The 24,647-nt window shown below is 43.1% G+C and overlaps 1 protein-coding gene across 1 annotated transcript in view; it reads right to left on the bottom strand.

Moving 5' to 3' along the window:
* Positions 1-24,647, bottom strand: part of zfpm1 (zinc finger protein, FOG family member 1) — an 88,154-nt gene that overhangs the window by 23,582 nt on the left and 39,925 nt on the right. Inside the window, exons 3-4 of the mRNA XM_056282076.1 lie at positions 22,506-22,652; positions 16,112-16,255 (exon numbers count right to left, since the gene is read on the bottom strand). Of these exons, the coding sequence (XP_056138051.1) occupies positions 16,112-16,255; positions 22,506-22,652 (291 nt within the window). The remainder of the gene's footprint in view (positions 1-16,111; positions 16,256-22,505; positions 22,653-24,647) is intronic.

Here is a 24,647-nt window from a genome sequence, read left to right as displayed (position 1 = left end):
TCCCTTAACATGTTGATTGACTTAAAGAGACAAACTGTGCTTTTTTCCCCCTCTCCAAATAGCCCATAATAATTCAATTGTTTTACAAAAATAGCTCTCCTGTTGTGATTTCATGTTAAAATGACAGAAAGATTTATATTTGCTGTTGTTGAAAGGCATAAAACAACATTGACTAAGTGGTGATCTGTTGCGACTGACTAACCTGGTGTTAAGGTGTCTGATGATGTACAGCCTGTCTAGCCTGGCAGTACTGACCCTGTTCCCTCAAACCTTTACCCATGTGTAACTCGCCTGTCTGAATTTTTTAGTCTCCAAATATCAATTAAACCTTAGTGTGACAATAACCTGGATAAACTCATGGAAGATTGTAAATGTGGATCTTCACTTGTGACTCTCGGTGACAGGCGGGTCTGCCGTAGCCTCCTCCCTGTCACTCTGCACCTCCTGACCGGGCTCGGCTGCAGCAGCGCCACTAACGCCACATAAACTGGGTCCCTCTGATACAGTTACTACCTCATCTACGGCCATTTTTATCTTTCTCCGAATTAGGAGACTACGGGTTTACATTTTGTGGGGTTTTACTCGTTTCCCCGCGGCCATCACCCTCATTACCCCCCGGTCTCCTCACTACTTCCCTCACTTCAGTCGCCTGGTGGGTAGCTTCCACATCCCGTTCTCTATGCGGGCAAGCAAAGCACTTGTGTCCCATGTCCTCACACTCAAAACACTTCATACTACCTGAATTTACATATGCCATTTTGGCTATGGACTTAAAATTGCATTATTACATATTCATAATTCATAAAAGTAGATTATGGAATCTGGATCGATCGTGGATCGGTAACATCAGTCCGATATCTGATGATTGGGCCCAACTCTACTGAAGACTTTTTTTTTTAATTCAGGGATTTATCATTTGGGTTTTTGTTAGATGAACTGAGGGCATTTTGAGGTGGGGACAAGTTAGTCTGAATTGGAGTAAACCAGACGTACATTGTTCAGTATGTTCAGTAATGAAAAGGGAGCTTCAAAAACTGGTCAAAATACAGTTCAGACACATGTGACTAAATCAGCTGTATCCGACGTGTTATGCCTACTTAAATAGGTCAGACAAATCCGGCAAGATATCTTACAAAAGACTTGTTTGCAAAAAATGTGAAAATTAAGTTTTTGTTGTCAAGGGTTCAAGTTGAGGGTTTGAGCATCTGATACAACCCCACCGAACTCGTTTTTCTCAAATTCACTCAATACTATGTACTGGGGATGCACCGGTCGATCGGCCGCCGATTAAAATTGGCCGGTTTTCACGTGGAACGGCCCTAACTTGAGACCGGCCGGTCTATTTTATTAATCCGGTTATGTGCTGCCGGTCTCCCAATCTGATACGCATGCGCAGTGGACGATGAATCAACATGGCGACGGTGTGGAAGTTTTTCAGCGTGGGGGGAACAGGATGAAAAGGTTGTTGTTTGCAATTTCTGCAGGGAGAACGTAAGCCGTGGAGGAACAACCAAGAAAACGTTCGGAACCTCCAACTTAATCCGACATTTAAGACGCCACCGGGGTGAATATGACACATTTCTAGAACCGGAAGCCTCCAAAGCAAAGGCGAAAGCAGCCAGTGCCCAACCCCCGCCCGGGGCAGCACGTCGGCAGCCGACTCTAGACGCCTTCGTGGGCAATGAAAGGGCCAAAGTCCTTACGAGGAGAATAATGGAACTAATGGCGCTGGATGACGAGCCGTTTACAGTGGTCGAGAGCGGAGGTTTCAGACATTTTATGCAACACGTGAGACCAAATTACAAATTGCCAAGCAGGCGATACTTTTCCCACGTCGCGTTGCCTGAACTGTTTAATGTGTCAAGCCACGACGTTTTAATTTTTCATTTAAGAAAAATTACAACAAATGTTTTCTGTCAACTATACATTTTAGAGGGAAAACCGGTATCGGCCAAGTCAGACCCTTTAAATAACCGGAATCGGAACCGGCCGGGAATTTTGCAACCGGTGCATCCCTACTGTGTACTACCTATACCAACCGGTATAACAATTCCTCGACCCAACTCGACAACCCTCCGCTCTGACTGTCTTCGTCAGTGTGCTGACCTATGTGGGAGTTCACACATCGTCAGAGTTCGATTCAGCTAGTCGTCAACTAAACTCCATCACCAGATAGGCCACATCTAACTTGCTGTGCAGGTCGTCGTGTATGCAAAACCACATCCTGGGACAATGTCATTCATCAACCAATGTGGGAAGAGCATCCTCAATGACAGTAATGCTGATTGGATATCAATGGGGGGGGGGGATGTAACCCAACACTGACGTCTCCTGTATCCAGCCTAATTGATTTTTAAAAAGACTATTGTTGATATCAAATGAGCACATCGCAGCAGGGCTATTGATTTTTTGACACAGTACAACAGGAAATCTTTATCTGCGCAGCACTCCGACCCCGCACTAATAGGTGGGGTTTAACCTCTGCTGAATGACAAATCCCATCGCTTCCCTCTCCATTCTCTCTTTAGTCCTCATGGGAGGACGTTCACTGTTCAGACAGATGAGCTTCTTTGAAAAGATGGGTAAGAAAGATGGGCTCCGGTGCTGTATAGTACACCTGCTAAATATAATGACAAGCCCCAAGGCTTTCATCTCATTTTCTCTATCCTTGTTGAGCATGTAAGGATTTTAGCTTTTCAGTGTCAGGAGACTGAGGTGGATATAAAGAAACACCCACCTCCTTAACACATACTCTGTCAGGTTAGAAACAGAAGGGCAGTTCGTCGAGACTAGCCTGTTTGCACACTAAGTGAAAACTTGGGAAGCCCTTTCCTCAAGGGCTTCCTCTTTGCTCCAGCGTGGCAGCGTGTGCCAAGTGTGTGTTGTTGTTTTGTTTTTTTTGTGTGCGCACGTTTCCCTGAAATAGAATCTCAATTGTATATGACGCCTGTTTCATTAACATCCATTCACAACATCTAGTAACACCAACTCAAGGGAGCCATCCATCTAACAACAACAAAAGGTTTTTTTTTTCTCCCAAGTCTCTCTCCCCCCTCTTTCTCTCCCTCTCCATGATCCTCCACCTCTCTCTCTCTCGCTCTCTCTTGCTCGCTGTCTCTCTCGCTCTCTCTCCATGATCCTCGACACATCAGCGCAGGTCCCGGGAGTCCAGCATGCTCAGCTCAGCAGATAGACATTTCTATGATACACATCTCGTGCTCAGGACCACGCAATCATTTCCATTTTACCCTCTGTTGCACAGGCAAGATAAGACACCTGCGTAGCCACACTAATCAGATGAGCTTCAACAGAACTTTATCATTGACATTTACCACTGTTTACCCAACTAATTTCTCTTAACTGCACTGCTGAACTTTTATCTGCAAAATACATACACCACCAGAAAAGAGCAAGAAGCAAACATGCAAATTCCCAAATATGCGAAGAAAGATAAAAAAAAAAAGAACTCAAAAAACCCCATTTTCATTTTGCTCAGAGGATGGATGAGGTGAAACAGAACAAGTGGAAAACAGAGTGACAAGGCCACTGTTGATGAGGCGATGCCCTGGCGGACAGGGAAGACCAACAGAAGTGGAAAGGATGCTGACATTCAAATGTAAAAACTTCATTTTGGAGTTCAAAAACCCGACTGGTGCTGGGGGATTATTTTATTTGTTGATGATAGAAAAAAAACCTGTGTTGGCTTGTAGTATGTGTGTATGTGTGTGTGTGTGTGTGTGTGTGTGTGTGTCTAGCCAAGTCCGGTCTCATCGAATTAGTCATGGGACAAACGGTATTGTTGACAACAACATTCAACACAAACACATGAAGTAAACATGTCCGTCAGTTTAATTAAGATAATTCTCTGAGCGTTTTATTTACCTATCTATTAACGCCAGCCTTGAGCTACAACGATGGATTAACCTGCCCTCAAACCACATTAACTGATAGAATTACAACCGTGTTACGCTGTTTTAAAAGCGTAGCGGCGGGGCTGGTTACACGGCCACAGGTGCTCTGACAGAGCTCGCAGCTGCTGAGGGCGTTTACCTGAATAAAAATCTGCATGCTCCGCCTGTGTGGTTGCACCAAAACAATGCTATCAAAAACCCATTTTGCATGTGCAGATGTGGAGTGGAGAGACACATTCATGCGACAGTCAATATTCATAAAATAGGGTAAGAAGAGGGAACCGTTTGGTGTGTGTGTGTGTGTGCACATTCTCTCAGTCATACTCCCACCTCTATCTCTCCCAGCCTCCCCTCACTCCACTGCTAGCCTTTCACAAATTGAAAGTGGAGACCTTCCAGAAACTACCCCTGATAATCACACATAAATTAATTAGAAAATGTTTCTTGACATTCTCTCCGCGCAGACGGGGAGGAAAAAAGACTGAGGCAAAGCCACAAAATTAATTGTACGGTATGTGACTCCGATAATTAATTCAATCATTAATTCATGTCTGCTGTAACAACTCCTTCTGGCTCCGCAAACGATGTTTCAATCAGGCCGGTATCGGCAGTAACGGCTGGGGAAGGGAAACGTGTTAAGTTAAAGAGTGATAGACGCACTTAACACACTCAGGGTCATTCTGAGGTTCACAAATGAAACAGACAGGAGGGAGAAAAGTGCAGGGAACGAGGCAAACGGAGGGAACATGAGAAACGCTGTAGGGTGTGGTGATTTTATAACTCTAACCTCACTCTTTGTATCTGGAGATAGGGCAAAGATGCCCTGCCCAAACTCTTCACTGTGATATATCCGTTTAATAATACCAAGATTAAAAAAAAAAAGAAAAAAAAACCCAACCTAGTGCTCGAGAGAGCAAATTAAAATTCTTAAACTTCAACTGCTTTTTTTTTTAACTAACCCACTGTACTTAATGGGGGTGGAAAAAATAAAACAAAAAAATAAAATCGCCACAAAATATTTCTAAATCCACGATCGAGTATGTAAAATAGTCAATCAATCAATCAATCAAGTTGCATTTTACATAGCACTTTTCTAGCTGCAACAGCCACTCAAAGCGCTTTACATTTCTTGTCAAATCTGAATGTCAGACATACATATACATACGATATTCAGTTGCTTTTTAAATTGCCCTGTCTTTTAAAACATGTCCAAGTATATCAGGTTTTTATTACATATTCTGCAGTGAGATTATGATTAGATTTTAAAAAAAAAGGTAAATATGTTGACTGTTACTGCATTGTAATACATGTAAATAATTTTATTTTTTTCCAGTCAAAGGCCTTATGGCAGATTCTTCTTCACCAGTGAGAATTCAGGTTTCTCCTGTTCCAGTCTCCCCTCCTCTGGAATGCATTCAGAGGAGGTGTCTTTATCCATCCAAATAGTCTTTATCCATCAAGAACAACCTGGAGATTCCTACCTCGAAAATATTTCAATCCTTTTAATTTTGAGATTTCAAAAGGATTTATTTTCATGCGGCGTGTAACTCAATTTGCAACACAAGTTCAAATTTCCAAGCTCTTAGAAAGGTAAATGTGAGGGGGAAATAAGCTAGTGTAGTATGGGTGTTGGTACTCTTTTGAGTGATTGTAAAAGCCTGTGTAACATGGTGACCACATATTGAAATTATAACTACCGTTCCACTGTAGACAAACGACTTCAAGGAAGAAAAAAAAACTGTAGGAGTAACTAGCCTAATAACTCTGGGAAGGAAACAGCTAAGAGTCTGTTAAGGAAGAGATATAGGACTGTGAGAGAGTGAGTGTGAGATAGAGAAAGAGAGAGAAAAGAAAGATGAAGTATGATTATGATGGAGTGAGAGATCATGACAGCAGAGAAGAAAACAGAAAGAGGAAGAAGTGTGTGTGTGTGTGTGCGCGCATTACAGTGTGTACAGTGTGTGTGTGTACTTCTGTATGATAGGAAGGTCTGCAGGAAGTGGTGCAGCGGCTGCAGGAGAGGCCAGGCATCTGATAGGGTGGTAATCAGCATGCCAATGTCCTGCCCCATCCCACCACCAGCACTGGCACCAGGCCGGCCTGCTGCCTGCCTGCCTGCCCAAGCTAACACGTGGGCTAAGGGAGCAGCTTGGGCTGATAGGGGCCGGACAGCAGTGAGAAACATTCCTTTAGATTATGGCCTCACACCTATCAATCATCATGGAAGGGCTGAGAGTGACACGTCAGAGACAGGCGCAAGTAAGTAGATGGAGGAGGCTAGCAGGGTGATTCTGTGTGTGTGTGTGTGTGTGTGTGTGTGTGTGTGTGTGTGTGTGTGTGTGTGTGTGTGTGTGTGTGTGTGTGTGTGTGTGTGTGTGTGTGTGTGTGTGTGTGTGAGAGAGAGAGAGTCTGAGAGGGAGAGATACAGACAGACAGAGAATGAGAGGTTGTAGAAAGCAAAATCGAATAGGCCAGGGAAGAGGAGAGGCGAGAGCAGAGTATTGACGGAGAGGAAGATGAATAGTCAGCCGGAATAAGAGAGAAAAGGGTTGTACACTTTTGTGTGGTGCTGTGAAAAGCAAGGACAAAGAAGACGGCGGCTGCACAGGTACACCGTGTGGGAAGGAGTGAGAGAAAGAGCAATGCAGAAAGAGGAAGAGAGAAAGAACAAAGGTGACTAATTAGAAAGGGTAGGGTGAAAAGTGAGAGAAAATAAAGAAAAACAGGTTATCATTATTATTATCATTATCATCATTATTGTTATTATTTTTACTGTCATTGTTGTCATTAATAACAATAATAATAATAATATCACATGACTTGGATGTAGTGCGATATTATGAGATGTTCCAAGAAGATGGCACTACTTGGAACATCTCACATCCTAAGAAAGGCACTATCCATCACATAGACTTCTACCTCATCCTAACCCTCGGCCCAAGGAATGGGCCCGGTTATTAGGTTGTATATGGCATGAAGTTAAAGGAAATTTGTATTATAATAATAATAATAATATTAATAATGAATAAAGATGAATAATAGAAAAAAAATTACACTGAATGTTGACTTTTTTATTCTACATAAATAAATTACCAATACAGAACTTTTTCCAATTTAAAAATGAGCTAATTTCACCATGTTGGCACTTTTAATGACCATTATTTTTATTCATAAGGCACTGATGAAACGCGCAATTATCAAGTACAACAAACTTTCACACGCATACTAGCATGATGAGTACACACACATGCACGCAGTTTGAAAACAGGAAAAAGAAACTGTGACAAAATGAACTGGTTTCAGTTCATTTCTAACCGTGGGTTTCCCACCACTGACTCCACTCTGAGGTTTGCACCACGCATCTGTCAGGTGTCTGACCTCACTGACAAGACAAGCCCGCTGGAGACATGACAACCAATCAACTTCTAGGACCTGTTTGACTGACAGCTGGAGTTGACACAATGCTAGCAGGGACATGCTCCTCTCGAGGGAGTGGGGGGGACTGAGGTCATATCAGCCGTGTCGATATGGAGGAAGGTGAGTTAAGGAGACAGAACGAGGCAGACAGACAGATACAGATAACCAAACAAATACTAGGAAGTTCAAAAGTATGGATTTGGGCCTTGCCTTTAACAAATTCTATATTCAATCTCGTAGTTCATTTATTTATAAAAACTTTGATAACCCTGACCAACCCTCTGCACCCCCCCCCAAAAAAAATCCATCCTTAATCTCAAACCTGCATCCGGTGTTCATCCCCTTGCCTCCTCCTCCACCCCTTGTTATTTTAAAATCAAATTTTTGATAACTGATAGAAAAGACGGGAAACAGAGAGGAAATGACGATTTAAGCCCGACACTGAGCTTGTGGCATGCTCCCAAGTCCACGGATCCTACAGGAAGCCATAAACAGGGTGTCTTGTCAATGATTTCATTGTAAACCTCATCTCACCTTACCCCATCATCCATTTACCCTCTACTCACCTCTCATTTCTGTATCTGAATTTTACCATTTGAAATCCCCTCTTAGACTCACCCTTTTACCTCTAACTGGTTATCCCTCCGTTCTGAACTCCCCTGTTTGGTTCTCGGTTTTATTCTCCCGTTTTAATCTTATTCCTCACTCTCCTACCGCTGCCGTATTCCCGCTACCCTCTCTCCGTTTTAACCAGATTATCTTCTCAACCCATCACCTCTCGCCCCGACATCCCTCGGTGAACTCCCTACCATCCTACTTTCATCCAACCAACTTATCCCTCCATCCTGTGCCAACACTTTAATCTGTCCTTCAATCTAATTGTCTCTCTCTGCATTTATCACTCTCCCTCCCTCCTCTTCATCTCACTTTATCCCCCTCCCTCATTTTTCTTTTAACCTTTAGAATCAAGGGCTGAACTGGAGCTCGGGCATTTTGAAGGGCTGAGCTTTAGCTCCCCACATTTCCTTCACTTGCCCCCAAAACACTGGAATGAACTCCCATCTTCCATCTGAGCTGTAGACTTCCTTCCTTCAGGAAAGACCTAAACCGTCTCTTTTTCCAGGCCTGCCTTGATCCATAGACGATCTCTGAGTTTGTCTATGTTTGTGGCACTGTCCATCTTATTAGAATCCCCTATTATTCGTGTCACTGCTGGTGATCTACCTGCAGTGCACTTACACTAATTGCAACCGACATGTGGTTCACTCTTGGCCATGATATGATCACCGTTCAGTGCTCAGAGATACCTGTGGGCTAATTGCTGACTCGCTTGACAATGGCTTTGGATTAAAGTGTCCACTAAATGAGAAAATGTAAAGGTTTTCATCACTATGTGCTTCTTATCCGCCCCCCTCCTTTGACCGTGGCGAGTCTGTAGATGAAATCTCTGAACGCCACAAAGAGTTAACTGTCTTAACGCTGCTCTATGTTCATGGCTTTCCAGATAACAGATAACTCCAGCAACAACCGTGCACCACCACACTTACAAACACTCAGCAGAGATGAACACACGTTTGGGTTTTACCACTTATCCCTGTTTAAAACAACAGGTATGAAATAGGGAAATGCTCATTCATAATTCTACACTTATCAAAGGCATTATCAAAGAGCTTGAACATGCAACGCCCCACTCACTTTGCTGCCAAATTACTCTCCTGTAGGACGTTTCAATACAAAATAGCATAAAACGTGTTTCAATTGATTAAATTAGAGGATAAGCGGTTTGGATAATGGATGGATGGGTGGATAAAGCCAATAATAACTTGTTGATTTTATTTCTAATGATCTTCATGAGTAGGTGTATAAATAGGTGGGCTATGCAAACTGGCATAAATGCCCCCCCCCCTTTTTCTCCCCAATTGTATCCGGCCAATTACCCCACTCTTCTGAGCTGTCCCGGTCGCTGCTCCACCCGCTCTGGCGATCCGGGGAGGGGTGCAGACTACCATATGCCTCCTCCGATACACGTGGAGTCGCCAGCCGCTTCTTTTCACCTGACAGTGAGGCGTTTCGCCAGGGGGACGTAGCGCGTGGGAGGATCACGCCACCCCCCCGGTTCCCCCTCCCCCCCGAACAGGCACCCCGACCAAACACAGGAGGCACTAGTGCAACGACCAGGACACATACCCATATCCGGCTTCCCACCCGCAGACACGGCCAATTGTGTCTCTAGGGACACCCGACCAAGCCAGAGGTAACAGGGGGATTCGAACCGGCGACCCCCATGTTGGTAGGCAACGGAATAGACTGCCACACCACCCGGATGCCTGGAAAGTTTTAATTTTTAACACAAAAATCTTAGGCTCCTAACGCTTCATCAAGCCTATCTAGTCTCCAGTCACACTTGACAAGATCAAACTGAGAAAAGAAGACTTCATAACTTGTTCATTTGATGAGATAGGCAACTTCACCATACTTTCACCATTCATGGTGCTTAAAAAAAAAAAAGGAAAAGTAAGCACAAATGTAAATGTCTTTACCTGTACACCGTCCTCACCATGAGTCACTAATCACTCCGTTCATACAAAATCCCTCCGTAGCTACAGGAGGACTAATTCCAATATTCTATACAAAATAACACAGAATATTGTATTCTTCAAATGAGACTAATGTGTTATAATTAGGGTAAAATGCTCAATACTGGTAGGTGCCCAAGCGGAGGGTAAAAAATTATGTTTGTAAAGAAAATTTAGTAAATATTTTCATGGTACTTTAAAACTGTCCCTCAGTGTTAGGTTAAGTAATTTATCTTCTCACTTAGCTTTTGTGGTCTTCTCAGCCTTCCTCTCTTTTCAGTAAATCTCTTAGTGCAGAGGTATTCTACTGGAGGCATTAAGATGACAGGGTACTCTGCTGATGAAGAGACAACCTTGTGTAAACACACACACACACACACACACACACACACACACACACACACACACACACACACACACACACACACACTCACTCTTTCTCCTTCTCAAAATACCTTCCTTTCCCTATCATCCACAAATGCCTCAACCCGCTCCCAGTATCTCCTTTTTCCCCTCACACCAAATAAATTAGTCTCTTTAACATGGTGGCGATAATATGCATAGTGCCTTCATGCTCTATTATAATTAACTACTGTATGATAACCAACCTCCCCATAACACACACACACACACACACACACACACACGCACACACACCTCATATCTGGTAAATAATAATAACCATTATTACGCCTGCCATTATAATTCTTTATTGGAGGTAATTTGAATAACTGGTGGGAAGGATAAGGAGCAGGAGGCAGAAAAGCGCTGAGAAAGCAGGAAAACATCACTTTGCTCGGCTGGCTCCGTGGGCCCCCCCCCCCCCCCCCCCCAACACCCTGACCCTCCCCTACAGAAGACTAGATGTCCCACAGTGAGATTGGACAGCTTAGACCACCTCGATTCAACCCATGCCAAGAAGGGTTGAAAGGGGAGGGACCCGGGCAGGGATGCTTACCTCTGTCCTTGGTAGACTCAAAGGAAACAAGGATGTGAATAACCAATGCTTTCCACTGGTCCCAATGTCAACTGCAATATATGTGCTGCCGTTTGAATGTATGCATCCTTTTTCCGTTTTAAAAATGGGTTTTAATAGCAAGGGGAGAAAACACACAAATATGAAAATACTTTGCTAAACTACACATTTCAGTGCCTGTTGACAATGGCTCTGTGCACAGTACTGCAAGGAGAAACAGGAAGGAGAGACTGTGGAGACTGCAAGACAGCCAGCGAATGACAAGGGATTACTGTGACATCATTTGCATATCAAGAATTTTAAGCAGTGAGGGAGAAAATATCGAACCCCTCCAGCCTGCAAGGTCATTGAAAAGATAATTTTTTTTCTTCTCTTCATAATTTATTTTGCATATCATGCAGTATGGACACATTGTAGATTAAAAAGGCGGCTTTAGCATATCATGCCATCCCTGATAGGGACGAGCCACCGCCTAGCTTTTCTCACTCACCATACCATCACACCCTCATCAAACTCACTGGACTAGACACTAAATACACACACACACACACACACACACACACACACACACACACACACACACACAACTGTCCTGTTGTTTTCAGAGTAAAGTACAATTTGAGCTTAAAACGTGCAGGGAGAATAGCAACTTAGCTCATCATTATGGAAAACTCAAATATTGCAAAAGAAGAAGTAAAAAAGAAGCAGAAGAAGACACTTCTTAAAAAAAACCTATTGCATTACAAATTTACTTATAATCTGTACGTATCTTTTAATTTTCATGTTTTTTTTTCATGCATTCAGTGGGGGCCACAAAGATAATGTTGGTGCTGCCATTTTCCAGAACGCTGTATAAAGCAAAGACGCTTTAAAGACTGCCTTACTATTTGCTATGACCGTAGGTCCTATTCAGGTGGACATATAAACAAATCATTGCATACCAAGACATTGTGTAAAGTCAAAAACAAGACATGTCCAGTGCTGAACTGTGCTAATTTTTAATAGGAACAAAACATAATGTATTTTTCTACCAATTTTTCAATATCAGGTGTCAACTTGCAGGTAATCTGTCTAAACAATTATGTGTAATGGCCAAGCTCATGAAATGTAAATTATTGGAAGAAAATTAAGAGTTAATTGTAACACAGCCAAAGAGTATGTGTAAAGTAAAATATGATATTAATCAGTCATGATTTTTTCAGCCTTTCTAGAATGAGTGGGTTTTTTTTCCTAGAATTAATGTTACTCAAAATGAATCTGACAGATAGTAAATTTAATGGAATATGATCACTATTCAAAGAAATGTACAATGTTCTATTCACCAAACAAAAAAAGATTTACATTTAACCATATACTTATGTAAATGGAAGTATTATGAAGTAAGCCGAACTCCTCAGCATCAAGCCTGACAGCCATGACATAAACATGCAGAGAGCGGAGGGATGGAGATCTAGATGGATGGAAAGATGACGGGGAGACAGATAGATGGAAGGGTACAGAAAATTACTAGCAGGCAGAGCCATGGCTAAGGGAAAGGACAGACAGGACAGTAGAACATGGGCAGGGGGAGTGAGGAGAACACAGGAGAAGGGTGGATGGATGGGGGGGGGCAGAGAAAACAAAGAAAAATTAAGAAAAAAAAGAATGAACCGAGATTAGAAAGAGAGACTGAAAGAGACAAGCTGTATAGGAATAATGGTTTCAAAAGTCCTAGATGTCAGTCTCTTCAAGCTATTCGTATATTTCTATGCTGATAAAAAAAACCTCGTCGATTCTTTGCCTGAAACCAACCTTGGAACTTCAACAGAGAAGATATCAAAGAAAAAGTCAAATAAACAACAGCCTGGTAAGAGTCTGGTCAAAACACAGCTGTACAGTTCAGGAGGACCAAACTATGATAATAACCTCCGATGATAATAAGCTACAACTTGTGGTCCACCACAAACCCCCCTGAAAAAAAAAAACTAGCACAAGCTGCGATCCAGGGGGCAAAACCGACGCCAGGAAGATAGAAGATGGAATGCTAACATTCACGAATGATAAAAATGTTCTCTCCCCACATACAAGCTAATGCTATTCCTTCCCCGTCTCTCTCCCAGCATATTGGAAATGTCTGATAGGCTGTGAGTGAACGTACGAGCAAGAGCACAGCCAGTCAGCCCACAATCCTGACATCCAAGCAAGGGGAGAGTAAGAAAACAAAAACAAAGACGAACAGAGAGAAAGAGAGAGAGAGAGAAAGAGAGAGAGAAAGCGTGTGAATGGGTTAGAGGGTGGTGGCATGCTGTGGGGGGTTGGGTGGGTGAGGTGGCAGTTAGTTGCGATGGAGAGACCAGAGGAGAATGTGGATGGGGTAAATGGATGGATGGAGGAAAGGGAGGTGGATGGTGGATGTGTGTGTGTGTGTGTGTGTGGGGGGGGGGGTCTTGACGATAAGAGAAAAATTCAGACCGGTCAAAGTTTCCCTTTTGCCAATCGTGCTCCTGATAAAGACAGCGCCTGCTCCGGAGCTGATAGAGGGGCTATCTCTCCCTTACCCCCCCCCCCCAACCCCCCCGCCCCTCTCCCTTGCTCGCCCGGCAGTTAGTTTGTGAGAAGGATAAAAAAAAAAAAAACAGGCCCTATCACCACAGCATCACGGTGCAACCATCAACCAGCCACCACACAGCAATTAATATCGCTCCAATTACTGTTAAAGGGACAAGGCTGGGACAGAACGATAATGAACACATCCTCTCTTCCCACCAGGGGAATTAAAATACACACACATGCACACCCACACATTGGTGTAGACACAATGCACGCACACACACACACACACACACACACACACACACACACACACACACACACACACACACACACACACACACACACACTCACTCAATGGACTATTTGTGCACGTGAACACCCCTAAACATGCATGTGCTCACATACAAACACACACACACACACACACACACTCTCAAGTGCACGCCATCACTTCACAAACACACACAGGCACAGCCATACATAAAGCGTTCACAGCATGAAAAGGGAATATGTCAGATAATGTGGTAATCTTCTTGCATTGTTTAACTCATTGAAGACAACAGACAGAGAGAAATAAATAACTAAACAAACCATGATAAGAAAGGAAATAAATAATAAAATTATGGCTATTTGCTTGTTATCTCCTTTTCCCCATGTGAGTGTGTTTTTATTATGAGTTGAATAAATTCCCCAGTCTGCCATATTCACATCTCCTTTAGTGCAACAACAGGACAACAAAATGGACACTGAAAACTTGGGAGAGGAAACACAAAATAGCAAAACAGCAAAGTCCAAATACAAACACACACAGGCACACAAAGTTCTGGTGGAATCAGCTTGAGACCACAATTAGGGCTCAAGAGATTTTCGACAGGTAACCGTGTGTGGTGCAGGCCCTCGATAGCATTACACATGTCGAGACATCATATAAAGAGTGCTATCACACAACATGGTGTACAACAGTGTATTTAGTCTGTGCCACAGATGAAGTGTGACATCTTCCCTCCCTACATGTTGTGGCTTCTTTAACAATTTCCCCCATATTCTAAGAGCTTATCATATTTTGAAACATTTGGAGTGCAAGATACCGGTTTGGCAGAAACTAACCTCCAAAACATAAAAGTTCTGGGGTTAGCAACAATTAAATGAGCTTAGCAACCGATTATTTAACAACATTTACAATGCAAATGCTTCCTATGTAATGGTTTTAGGGACCTTACTGGCTATACAGATGACACAATCAATGACAATAGACTAGACAACTCATTAAATATTTGATAATTGCCTTGACATGCACCCAGGGACTTTTGAATCATGCATCTAATCTACTATTGCATTAATGTTAATATTGCCATTGATTTTACAAGCACAAAAATATTGCCTGACATTAGATGCACTACCTTGTCTCACAACTTCATGCATAAAGCATTGATCTGTTATTATTTAGTTTGCACAACTAGTAAAAGACAATGCTGTGGTGGACGCTATGGCATAATGCACATTTACCACAGTGTCAATAAATTGAAGCACTAGATCGTAGCAACCGTTCCTGAGAGAAAATAAGAGTAACATAGAGAAGAGATGAGGTTTCTTTAACAGTATAAATATATATTCTGTCTCCAATGGATGACTCGAAGACTCTTGAGTGATTATGAGCCCCGTGAGTGAGATGAGTGAGAAAACAAAAAAAGACTGTCATAATTCTCATTTACAATAAGCACATTAGACTGTTGACAGTTTCTAATTTTCTTAAAAATGTATTTTTTTTAATTCTATATATTGGCCATGACTGAGGACTACAATAAGCTCTCAGACCATGTTTTATCTTTGGAAAAAACATTTTTTTTGGGGGGGGGTTCCCCCTTTTTCTTCCAATTGTATCTGGCCAATTACCCCAATCTTCCGAGCCATCCCAGTTGCTGCTCCACCCCCTCTGCTGATCTGGGGAGGGCTGCAGACTACATGTCTCCTCTGATACATGTGGAGTCACCAGCTGCTTCTTTTCACCTGACAGTGAGGAGTTTTGCCAGGGGGACGTAGCGTGTGGGAGGATCACGCTATTCCCCCCAGTCCCCCCCCCCGCGAATAGGCACCCCGACCGACCAGAGGAGGCGCTAGTGCAGCGACCAGGACACATACCCACATCCAGCTTCCCACTCGCAGATAAGGCCAATTGTGCCTGTAGGGACGCCCAACCAAGCCGGAGGTAACACGGGGATTCGAACCAGCGATCCCTGTGTTCTTAGGCAACGGAATAGATCGCTATGCTACCCAGACGCCCCTTTTGAAATGTTTTTGAGTCTGCATTGTGTGGCAACATGGTAAAACCCATTTTTTCTAACTACAGACACTAAAAACTGTCTTGTGTGGGAATGCTTTTTTTTACTGCTGAAATGCCTAAATTTTGTAACGAGATGCTAAAGCCTATTAGATAAAAACTAATTAAAAAGGTTCCATTCAATTTTACTTAAAAAAAATAAATCAAGTTTCCATTGAATTTCATTAAAAATAAGTTTGATTTATTTTTCTTCAAATCTAAATGTCACCCTCTCATTTTTATCCGAGATCAATACAACCTGAATTGGCAAAGTGTAATAAAGGTGGCTTATGCAGACCTTCCCCACACCTCCCAACCTTTGATCCAAGATATTAGCAAGCAAATGACTTTGAACTGGCAAATCACTTCCAAGACAACTCACCTGGACCTCTCCAGCGTAACATTTCTTCTTGTTCTTCTTCTTCTCCCTCCTCTTCTTCCTCCCCCGCACTGTGTGTCAGACCTTTCCCTTCATGTTCATCATCCTCATCATCAGGGGGGCCCTGGCGGTCTTGTGTGCGGTGCTCTGGACAGACAACAAGGAACAAAAAGCCACATATTAGTTACATTTTAAAGGTCCTGCACAAGGTCATACATAAGCAGAGGGACTTCGTGGAAGCGAACGATCATTCATTTAATCATTTAACCATTTAACCATCATTAGGTTTTGGTGCATTGTGAGCATATGAGTGTGTTTTCCATCGTGGTGAATGTGTGCAGGCATGTGTATATGTGTATGCACACACATATTCATGTACACGTGTGATTGGGCAGTGGCTGTTCCTGTCTGCTGATCAAAGGCAGCAAACGAAGCAGCTCCCAGGGCTGTGTAACACAACACCGCACCGCAGGGAGATGGACCCTTTGATTCTCACTGCAACACCGTAGAGAAAAGAGACATCAGAAATGACGTCTTCCATCTTCCCTCTCCCCTTCTCCATCCGTCCGTCTCTCCTCCTCTCTTTCCCAGCTCTTCTTCCTTCATGTCATTCTTTTAACCCCACCACCCACCCACCCACTTCCCCCGATGAACACCCGTCCTTCTCCATCTCCGCTGATCGTCGGGCTTCGGCATGTTTGTCTCTGCACTTGTGTGTCTTTCTGTCTTTATCTCTGCATCTCCCTTCCCCCCGCCCCCATCTAGTCTGTGTGCTCTCTAATCAGTGCCATCGATATCTCTGCCATTGATCAAGCTGATTATGCAGCCTCACGCTTGCTGATCAAAGAGATGTGTGCTGTTCTGTGTGTCTGTGGGTGTGTGTGTGTGTGTGTGTGTGTGTGTGTGTGTGTGTGTGTGTGTGTGTGTGTGTGTGTGTGTGTGTGTGTGTGTGTGTGTGTGTGTGTGTGTGTGTGTGTGTGTATATGGAATCTTCAGACAGGAAAACGTTAGAGCAAAGAAATAATCAACGTTTTCAAATGCAGCTGCCAAACAAACAAGATCCACTTTGAGGGGCACAGTTTACATTTCACTTTACCAATCTGAGCAAGTGACTTCCTGCAGCTCCCTGCCACTCAGATATGTGGAGACAAACAATAGAAAGGAGGAGGAGGAGAGGTGAGGGGAGAAGAGAAGCATATGTGTATGTGTGTCTGCGAATTATAATTTCATGAAGTGCTAAGGCCTAACATACACTGCAGTATGTGTGTGTGTGTGTGTGTGTGTGTGTCTGTGTGTGTGTGTGTGCGTGCGTGCGTGCGTGCGTGCGTGCGTGTTTCCGTGTGTGCATCAGTACGTGTAGGTGTGAACTCTGAACCTTGCCTCTGTGTCAGCTATCACCTAGTTCATCACACTGTTATGTCCCTCCCTATTAGAATGACTAATGATTAGAGAGATTAGATTAATAGTTACATCACAGGAACTCAAAGTATCTCATCTGAAAATCTTTGTCTTGTCCTTCCCCGGTCTATCTTGCATCATCTGTTCAAGGGTGAGGCAGAGACTGACGACATGAGAACGGATCACAGTAATCCAGCTATTCTAAAACTTTCAAATATTTTCCATTACAGTTAAGGTGAAATAACCAATCAGACGGCAAAATCTTAAAAAAGGGATAACTGATGGATAAATTTCATGACCTAAAAGTTGGGTTCTAGTTCAAAACTACCGACTTGTGATTGTACACATTTAATGACTATTTGCTACTAATTTCCCATTACTTCACCGAGCTGAGTAAACTAATGACCTACCTCTCTGCTTACTGCTTCAATCGTGAAACTGGTAATGTATAACAGAATCAGGGGCGGTTTTAAATTACCAGCCCCCTCAAAACCTCTTCGTTTCACTTATTTGGGAATGAGATTGTAGACCGGCACGGGTCAACGTGTACGCCGTTGCATTGCCACTGCCAGACATGCAGGATATGAGCACATCGGAGTGAAACTACCTCTGAGAAAAGTGTTCTTCAAATGGCTTGCACTTGCCAAACAGTCATAAACACCTCTCTCACCTGAGACTTGCCATTTTTATTAATTAAATCCTTTTCTTGATAACCCTCTCTCTGCACCGCACCTTCTTTTTCACCCGTTTCATCGACTGTTCTTCCAAACAAGGAACAAAGCTCAGTCTCCCTTCTAGCTTGCAACTTCATTCCTGCTCTTTACTTCCTCATCTTCCCCTCTCTCCCCTTCCCCAATTCCACCCCATCATCACCCCACCCCGATAACACCTCAGCTGTGCGCACAAAGGCCGTGTTTACCCTTGCATTCCCGCTCCGATAAACAGCGATAACCCCGATCGATACCAGCCATAAACGTCCCCACCACCACGTGACGCCCTCACACTCGCCGTTATTAATGTAACAGTTAAGAGATATGATCTGCATCGTCAAACAAATCAACGTGCACACACACACATGCAAACACACACAAGATGAAACAGACAAATTTATTTCACATATGCACACACGCCATCCATCCTCACATCAAATCCGCCTTTCAACCTCACCATCGCACATGCACACACACACACACACACACACACACACACACACACACACACACACACCCCTCCCTGCCTAAAGAGTGCCATTATTTTCAGCTATAAATCACATTGAATGGCACATTGATTTTATCCTGCAGGGGCTGAGGCGAGGGAGGGGAGCTGGAGACACAGTTATTGCGTTTAATATTATCAATATTATCTCCCATATCATCTCAGACAGGGAGGCAGGTATCAGGAGGAGTCGACAGACACTTTTCTGCCACCCCACCCCCCTCTACCTGGTGAGACAGTCTCCATCAATCTGATAAACAGAACTTCCCCTGTCACACCTGCAGGGCAAAGTCACCCAACAATCTTGACTCCTAACTTCCACAGACCTCTACCCCACACTTTCGCCCTCACTTTCTTTCTTTTTCTCATCACCGTTTGGATTTTTTTTTTTTTCTCGGTTAATTGCCGTCCTATCTTGAGTTTTGCTGGACTCCCTCTTCAGGCAAGCTAACGACCTCCTCCATATCAGTCACTGTCATGGGCATGGTTAAGGAAGAGCTGCACCAGTGTATACTCACCAGTACACACTGGTGCAGCACGCACAACCCCTACCTCGTCACACCCGCATCCTTTAGGCCTCATCACAAGCCCCTCAGCAGCATTATCTGTCTTTTCAACGACACAGACTACACATTACATGCATGTCCGGTGAACACATTCATCAAATCCTCTCATCGTGATTTGATGACAACGAAGCTTAATTAAGAAAAAAAGGGAACAACGAGGTGTTTCAGAGGTTATTCAAAACAATTACAAAGAAAAAAAGGAAAGAAGAAAAGTCGCACCATGACACAACAAACATACACCCTCCCTGTCTCTCTATTCTCTCTCTCTCTTCTCCCAGGTCAGATAATAATTCTATTCATTTCTATTTTCTCTCCGTCTCCCTCTCAGTGCATGTGTATCTGTGTATGTTACCCTATTGTATCAGTGTGAGAATTAATATATTTGCTCTCTCTCTCTCCCCCTCTCTCGGGTTGGGCGGGGTAGGGGGTTATAGTGAGGAGAACAGAGTGGTTGGTCCCTTATACTGCTAGAATGTGTTTTTCTCACTAAAGTTATCAGGTTTGTTATCACCGCCTCTCTCTCTCTCTCTCTCTCTCTCTCTCTCTCTCTCTCTCTCTCTCTCTCTCTCTCTCTCTCTCTCTCTCTCTCTCTCTCTCTCTCTCTCTCTCTCTCTCTCTCTCTCTCTCTCTCTCTCACACACACACAGATGGTGGCTCTCTCTCTCTCTCTCTCACACACACAGATGGTGGATAAGAGGCCTTGCCTTTATTAGCCAGAACTGGCCAGATAAAGACCTGGTATTGATCCCAGGTTTAAAGAGCAGGTTAGTCAAACATGGCTGATTTACAGTGAACTGATAATGGCAGCACTGGGCAACCGAGGAACCTCAGAGAGGAGAGAGAGGGAGAGAGAAAGAGGGAGAGGCAGAGAGAACAAGAGGTAAATCAACAGTGTGACAGAGGCTGAGGTCGAAGAGAGATGGGAAGACAAAAGAGAAAAACAGATGCACAAGTGTTTGCAACTGACATACAGATATGTACAGACAAAACCCCACAGCCTAGCTGAATTCTCTCATCCTCACTTACACAACATACATCTGATGCACACACACACACACACACACACACACACACACACACACACACACACACACACACACACACACACACACACACACACACACACACACACACACACAGAGCCTGGGTAATCTCTAATCTAGTCTCGATTAGCACCTGACAGAATTTCCATGGGTTTATCAAACCAAGCCAACCAACAGACGCTTATCGCTTCCAGCCCCAAATTTCACAAGAGCAGGAATTTTCGAGATTAAAAAAAAACAGGTAGTGAAATCTTGAATAACTCAAAAGAATATGACTGAAAACTCTGCTATCAGAGAGTACGAGGAGAAGCTCAGGATAAGAGGTGCATGAGGGGGCAGATTCAGTGGAAACCAAGATTGAACCGAGGGATTTTTTTTTCTCGTTTAGACACAAAGAGATATGAGTGCTATATGTGGGAGAGCTCCATTCTTATAACGGTGCTAAAATAGGTTTTGTTTTTGGGGTCACACCGACATGTTAGCAGAAACCCAAATCTTTGTACCGTCTGTCGACGGACATAATTTTGACATATGGTGGAAGATATCGCTGATTGATTAAATACCTATCTAAATGCTGACCACAGAATCTCGTTAACCGCATTATATAAGTTAATCATATTCAATTCATTAGGTCACAATCCTCCATGTATAATCTATAACGGCGCATATACCCCTGTAACTGTGCTGTAAAATCTAGCATCCCTCTCAGGTGTCCTGGCTATTGTATCTTTGCATAAAAAAAGCCACATCATAAGGGCATCCGGGTAGCGCAGCACTCTATTCCATTGCCTACCAACATGGGATTGCCAGTTCGAATCCCCATGTTACCTCTGGCTTGGTTGGGCATCCCTACAGACACAATTGGCCATGTCTGCGGGTGGGAAGCCGGATGTGGGTATGTGTCCTGGTCGCTGCACCAGCGCCTCCACTGGTTGGTCAGGGCGCCTGTTTGGGGGGGGGGGGATAGCGTGATCCTCCCATATGCTACATCCCCCTGGTGAAACTCCTCATTGTCAGGTGAAAAGAAGTGGCTGGCAGCTCCGCATGTATCAGAGGAGGCATGTGGTAGTCTGCAGCCCTCCCCGGATCGGCGGAGGGGGTGCAGCAGTGACTGGGATGGCTCGGAAGAGTGGAGTAATTGACTGGATACAATTGGGGAGAAAAAGGGGGGAAATAAAAAAAAAAATTAAAGCCACATTGTGCTATAGAGTTGGAGTGTTGCTTCATGGCCAGTGTGCTGAAAATAACTTGTATAATGGTGACAAGCGCTTCCTCACACAGGAGCATTTAATAGTTGCTACTGTAATCTGGCATCCAAACCAGACCACAGCAGCTTCTTACCTGGTGTGTACTTCCAGGTTAGTAAATGACTGTTTGCGGGGGTATTTGCCAAAGACGCTGGTGAAAACAAACCTGCCTGCCAAAACGTTCAACAACGACTTGTTGTGGCCTCGGGGAGAAAGTCATACACTGTGAGGAGGAAGTGAGAAACTGGAAGAAGCACTGCGGGAGTACACAAGATGTGCAGCAAGATGGAACACATTCAGGTGTGTGTGTGTGTGTGTGTCCCAGGAGGGGGGTTCAGACAGACAGATACTCCATGTACAGTATAGACCAGATTAATGAAGGAGGTGGTGTGTGTGTGTCTCAGGAGGGGGGTTCAGACAGACAGATACTCAAACATGTACAGTATAGACCAGATTTATGAAGGAGGTGGTGTGTACGTGTGTGTCTGTCAATGGAAAATTGTGGAAGGCTATGTTGCTTAAATGAGCTGTCAGACATCGAATAGAATTTCTTTTGTACTACTTTTGTGCTTTGGTTGGATGACAGAATTCATTCTCAATTACAATGGTAACATGTCCCAATGTTGTGTATTCATTTGAAACAAAACCCAAAAAACATCTGATGTTGATTGTTCAATAGTCATAGTTGGATAAAAGGGGATGACAGAATCATTGCAAATGTTACATGCAAAGGGTGTTTGTTAAAGTTTGTTAAAACCATTTTCTACTTTAAAGTAGACAAGATAATGGATAACCTGTTCTTACAAAGTATATGCTGGCCAGAAAACTTAAAAAATGTGGGCATCACATTTTGGCAAGCCAATTTTTCCAACCCAACAAGGAAAAAAAAAAGCACGGGGAGCCACTGACAGAGCCAGCCCCACCTTACCTTCATTGTACAGCGGTGTGAACAGCAGTGGACTGGAGCTGTCACATTCGGCAGAATCGTCCGGGTCCGAGGCGCCACCCTCCTCTCCTGACAGACTGATGTCGTCAGCTGTGTTTTCCTCGCCACCGTCTAGATCCCCAATGGATCCTTCAAGAAGAAGAACAGGAAGAGAACTGAAATAAATTTACTCTACAGAGCGGTCCAGGCCGACCTCACTTTCTGGTAACATACGGGTAACCACAAGATGGCTCACCACCAACACAATCCCCATTATTTCTCCATTCGGCAAAACAAAGTCACCTCAAATAAGGTCTGTGATTGACACAAGGAAAAGCCACCAACCCATTAATTTTCTGAGTTAAATGCTATCTTTTGGCAGCATGCATATGGGTTTTGAAGCAGTAATCGTTTCAAAAGGAAGCTATTACCAATGAGATGCTAACTTCGTAAAGTCGCAAAGGTCTTGCATCACTACACTACACTAGCTCTGTGAACACCCCATACACACTTCTGTCCATAACATAAGCAGCAGGATGACAAATTGCTTCTCCCATGCAACCACAGGTGAAATTCATGTTTCACACAGCTCTTTTGCTTTTCCCCTCATGTCATGAGTGTGTAGCTAACTGGTGCTTAGTGTGGTGTGATGACAACATAGGCATGTGGCCAATACTCTAGTCCCATTTTTCAAAAGCTAGGGATTTTATTATTGTAATTGCTCATGTGGGTAAATTATTGCTTCAAAATCCATGAGTGACATCATAAGACAGCATTTGACTCATAGAACAAAATCGGTGAGTGACTTTTACCCTGTGTGAAACACAGATCTTATTTGGGAAGATCTGTTTTTTTTTTGTGTGTTTTTTTTCAAATGGTAAAAGATCATATTTTGGCATGTAAACCATCAAGCAGCTTGCGGTCAACTTTGTCCTATGAAGTGAAGAAATGGCTGGGCCCCTCTATTTCTCTAAGTATAATTCTATTTACAATTTCAGGGTCTCTTGTACACCATTTGTGAAGTTGATATTTTGGTAGAGTACCCCCCCCCCCAGAAATGCTCCAAGTCTTTGGCCCATCGCTTTGAGAAAGAAAAAGAAAACAGATATAGTTTAATTTAGGTAGGAATAGGGATTTTATTTGATTTTTTTACCTTAAGACAGAACTCAACTTGATGCATTTTATATAGAGGAGGCAAAGCTAATTCAGGGAGAGAAAAAAGGAAAAATGTGTGATGTATGCGAAAAATTAATCATATCATACGCTTAAATTATTATTGTATGTCCTTCAAATTAATAACCAACATAATTTAAAAAAACAACAACAAAACAAAACAAAACAAAACCTTAAAGCTTCCTGAAGCCAAATTTTCTATACTGGCGTCCTGTTTTTTCCTGGCCATAATCAAAGTGGCATATTGTTGTGAATTGAGGGGTTTGGTTTTAACAGCGTTCCCATGGCTGATATATCTAAACAAGCCAGGGTGCAGGGTGTGAGTGTGTGTGTGTGTGTGTGTGTGGGAGGGGGGGGGTTAACAAGCTAATTGTGAATTTGGGAAGAAGAGGAGAATTCCTCAAACATATTGATACTGTTCTTTCTTCTTTCTTTTTTTTTGACTCATTCAAAAAAACGGTTCCAACAATTTGATATGCTGAACGGTATAATCCAGAAGATTAGTAGCAGAAGCCAAGGGGGACCTAAAAGCTAAATTACAGTATACCTAAAATTACAGCTAAAAGAGTGATTAGTGGAGGGCTGATAAGTATCAATTACAGTTTTTATACAATCCCTGCTGACCGTGGTAATTATACAGTACTTTTGATCCATTTTTGCCAGCTAGAAGATTACATTAAAAAAAGAATCAGTTGATATGGATTTAATATGACTTTTTAAAGCTGGCCTTGTTTCAACAACACTCCACTGACTAAAAAATAAATGGGCCTCTTTTGCACGATACTTTTAATTACTGTTAACGTCACGTCTGCCAGGTCTGTATACAAAACAATAATAACCTGATTGCTCATATAGCAGCAAATTAGAAATCCAAATCTCAGCAACATGCATTATAGGAGCTGTTTTTCAAGTGTATCCTGTGGCTTTATTGCTGTACATGACTTTAATCTCAACTTTTATTCATATCTTTAT

Source organism: Lampris incognitus, chromosome 6 (assembly GCF_029633865.1).
Source record: "Lampris incognitus isolate fLamInc1 chromosome 6, fLamInc1.hap2, whole genome shotgun sequence".
Lineage (NCBI taxonomy): Eukaryota > Metazoa > Chordata > Actinopteri > Lampriformes > Lampridae > Lampris > Lampris incognitus.
This window is presented reverse-complemented; position numbering and strand designations above follow the sequence as displayed.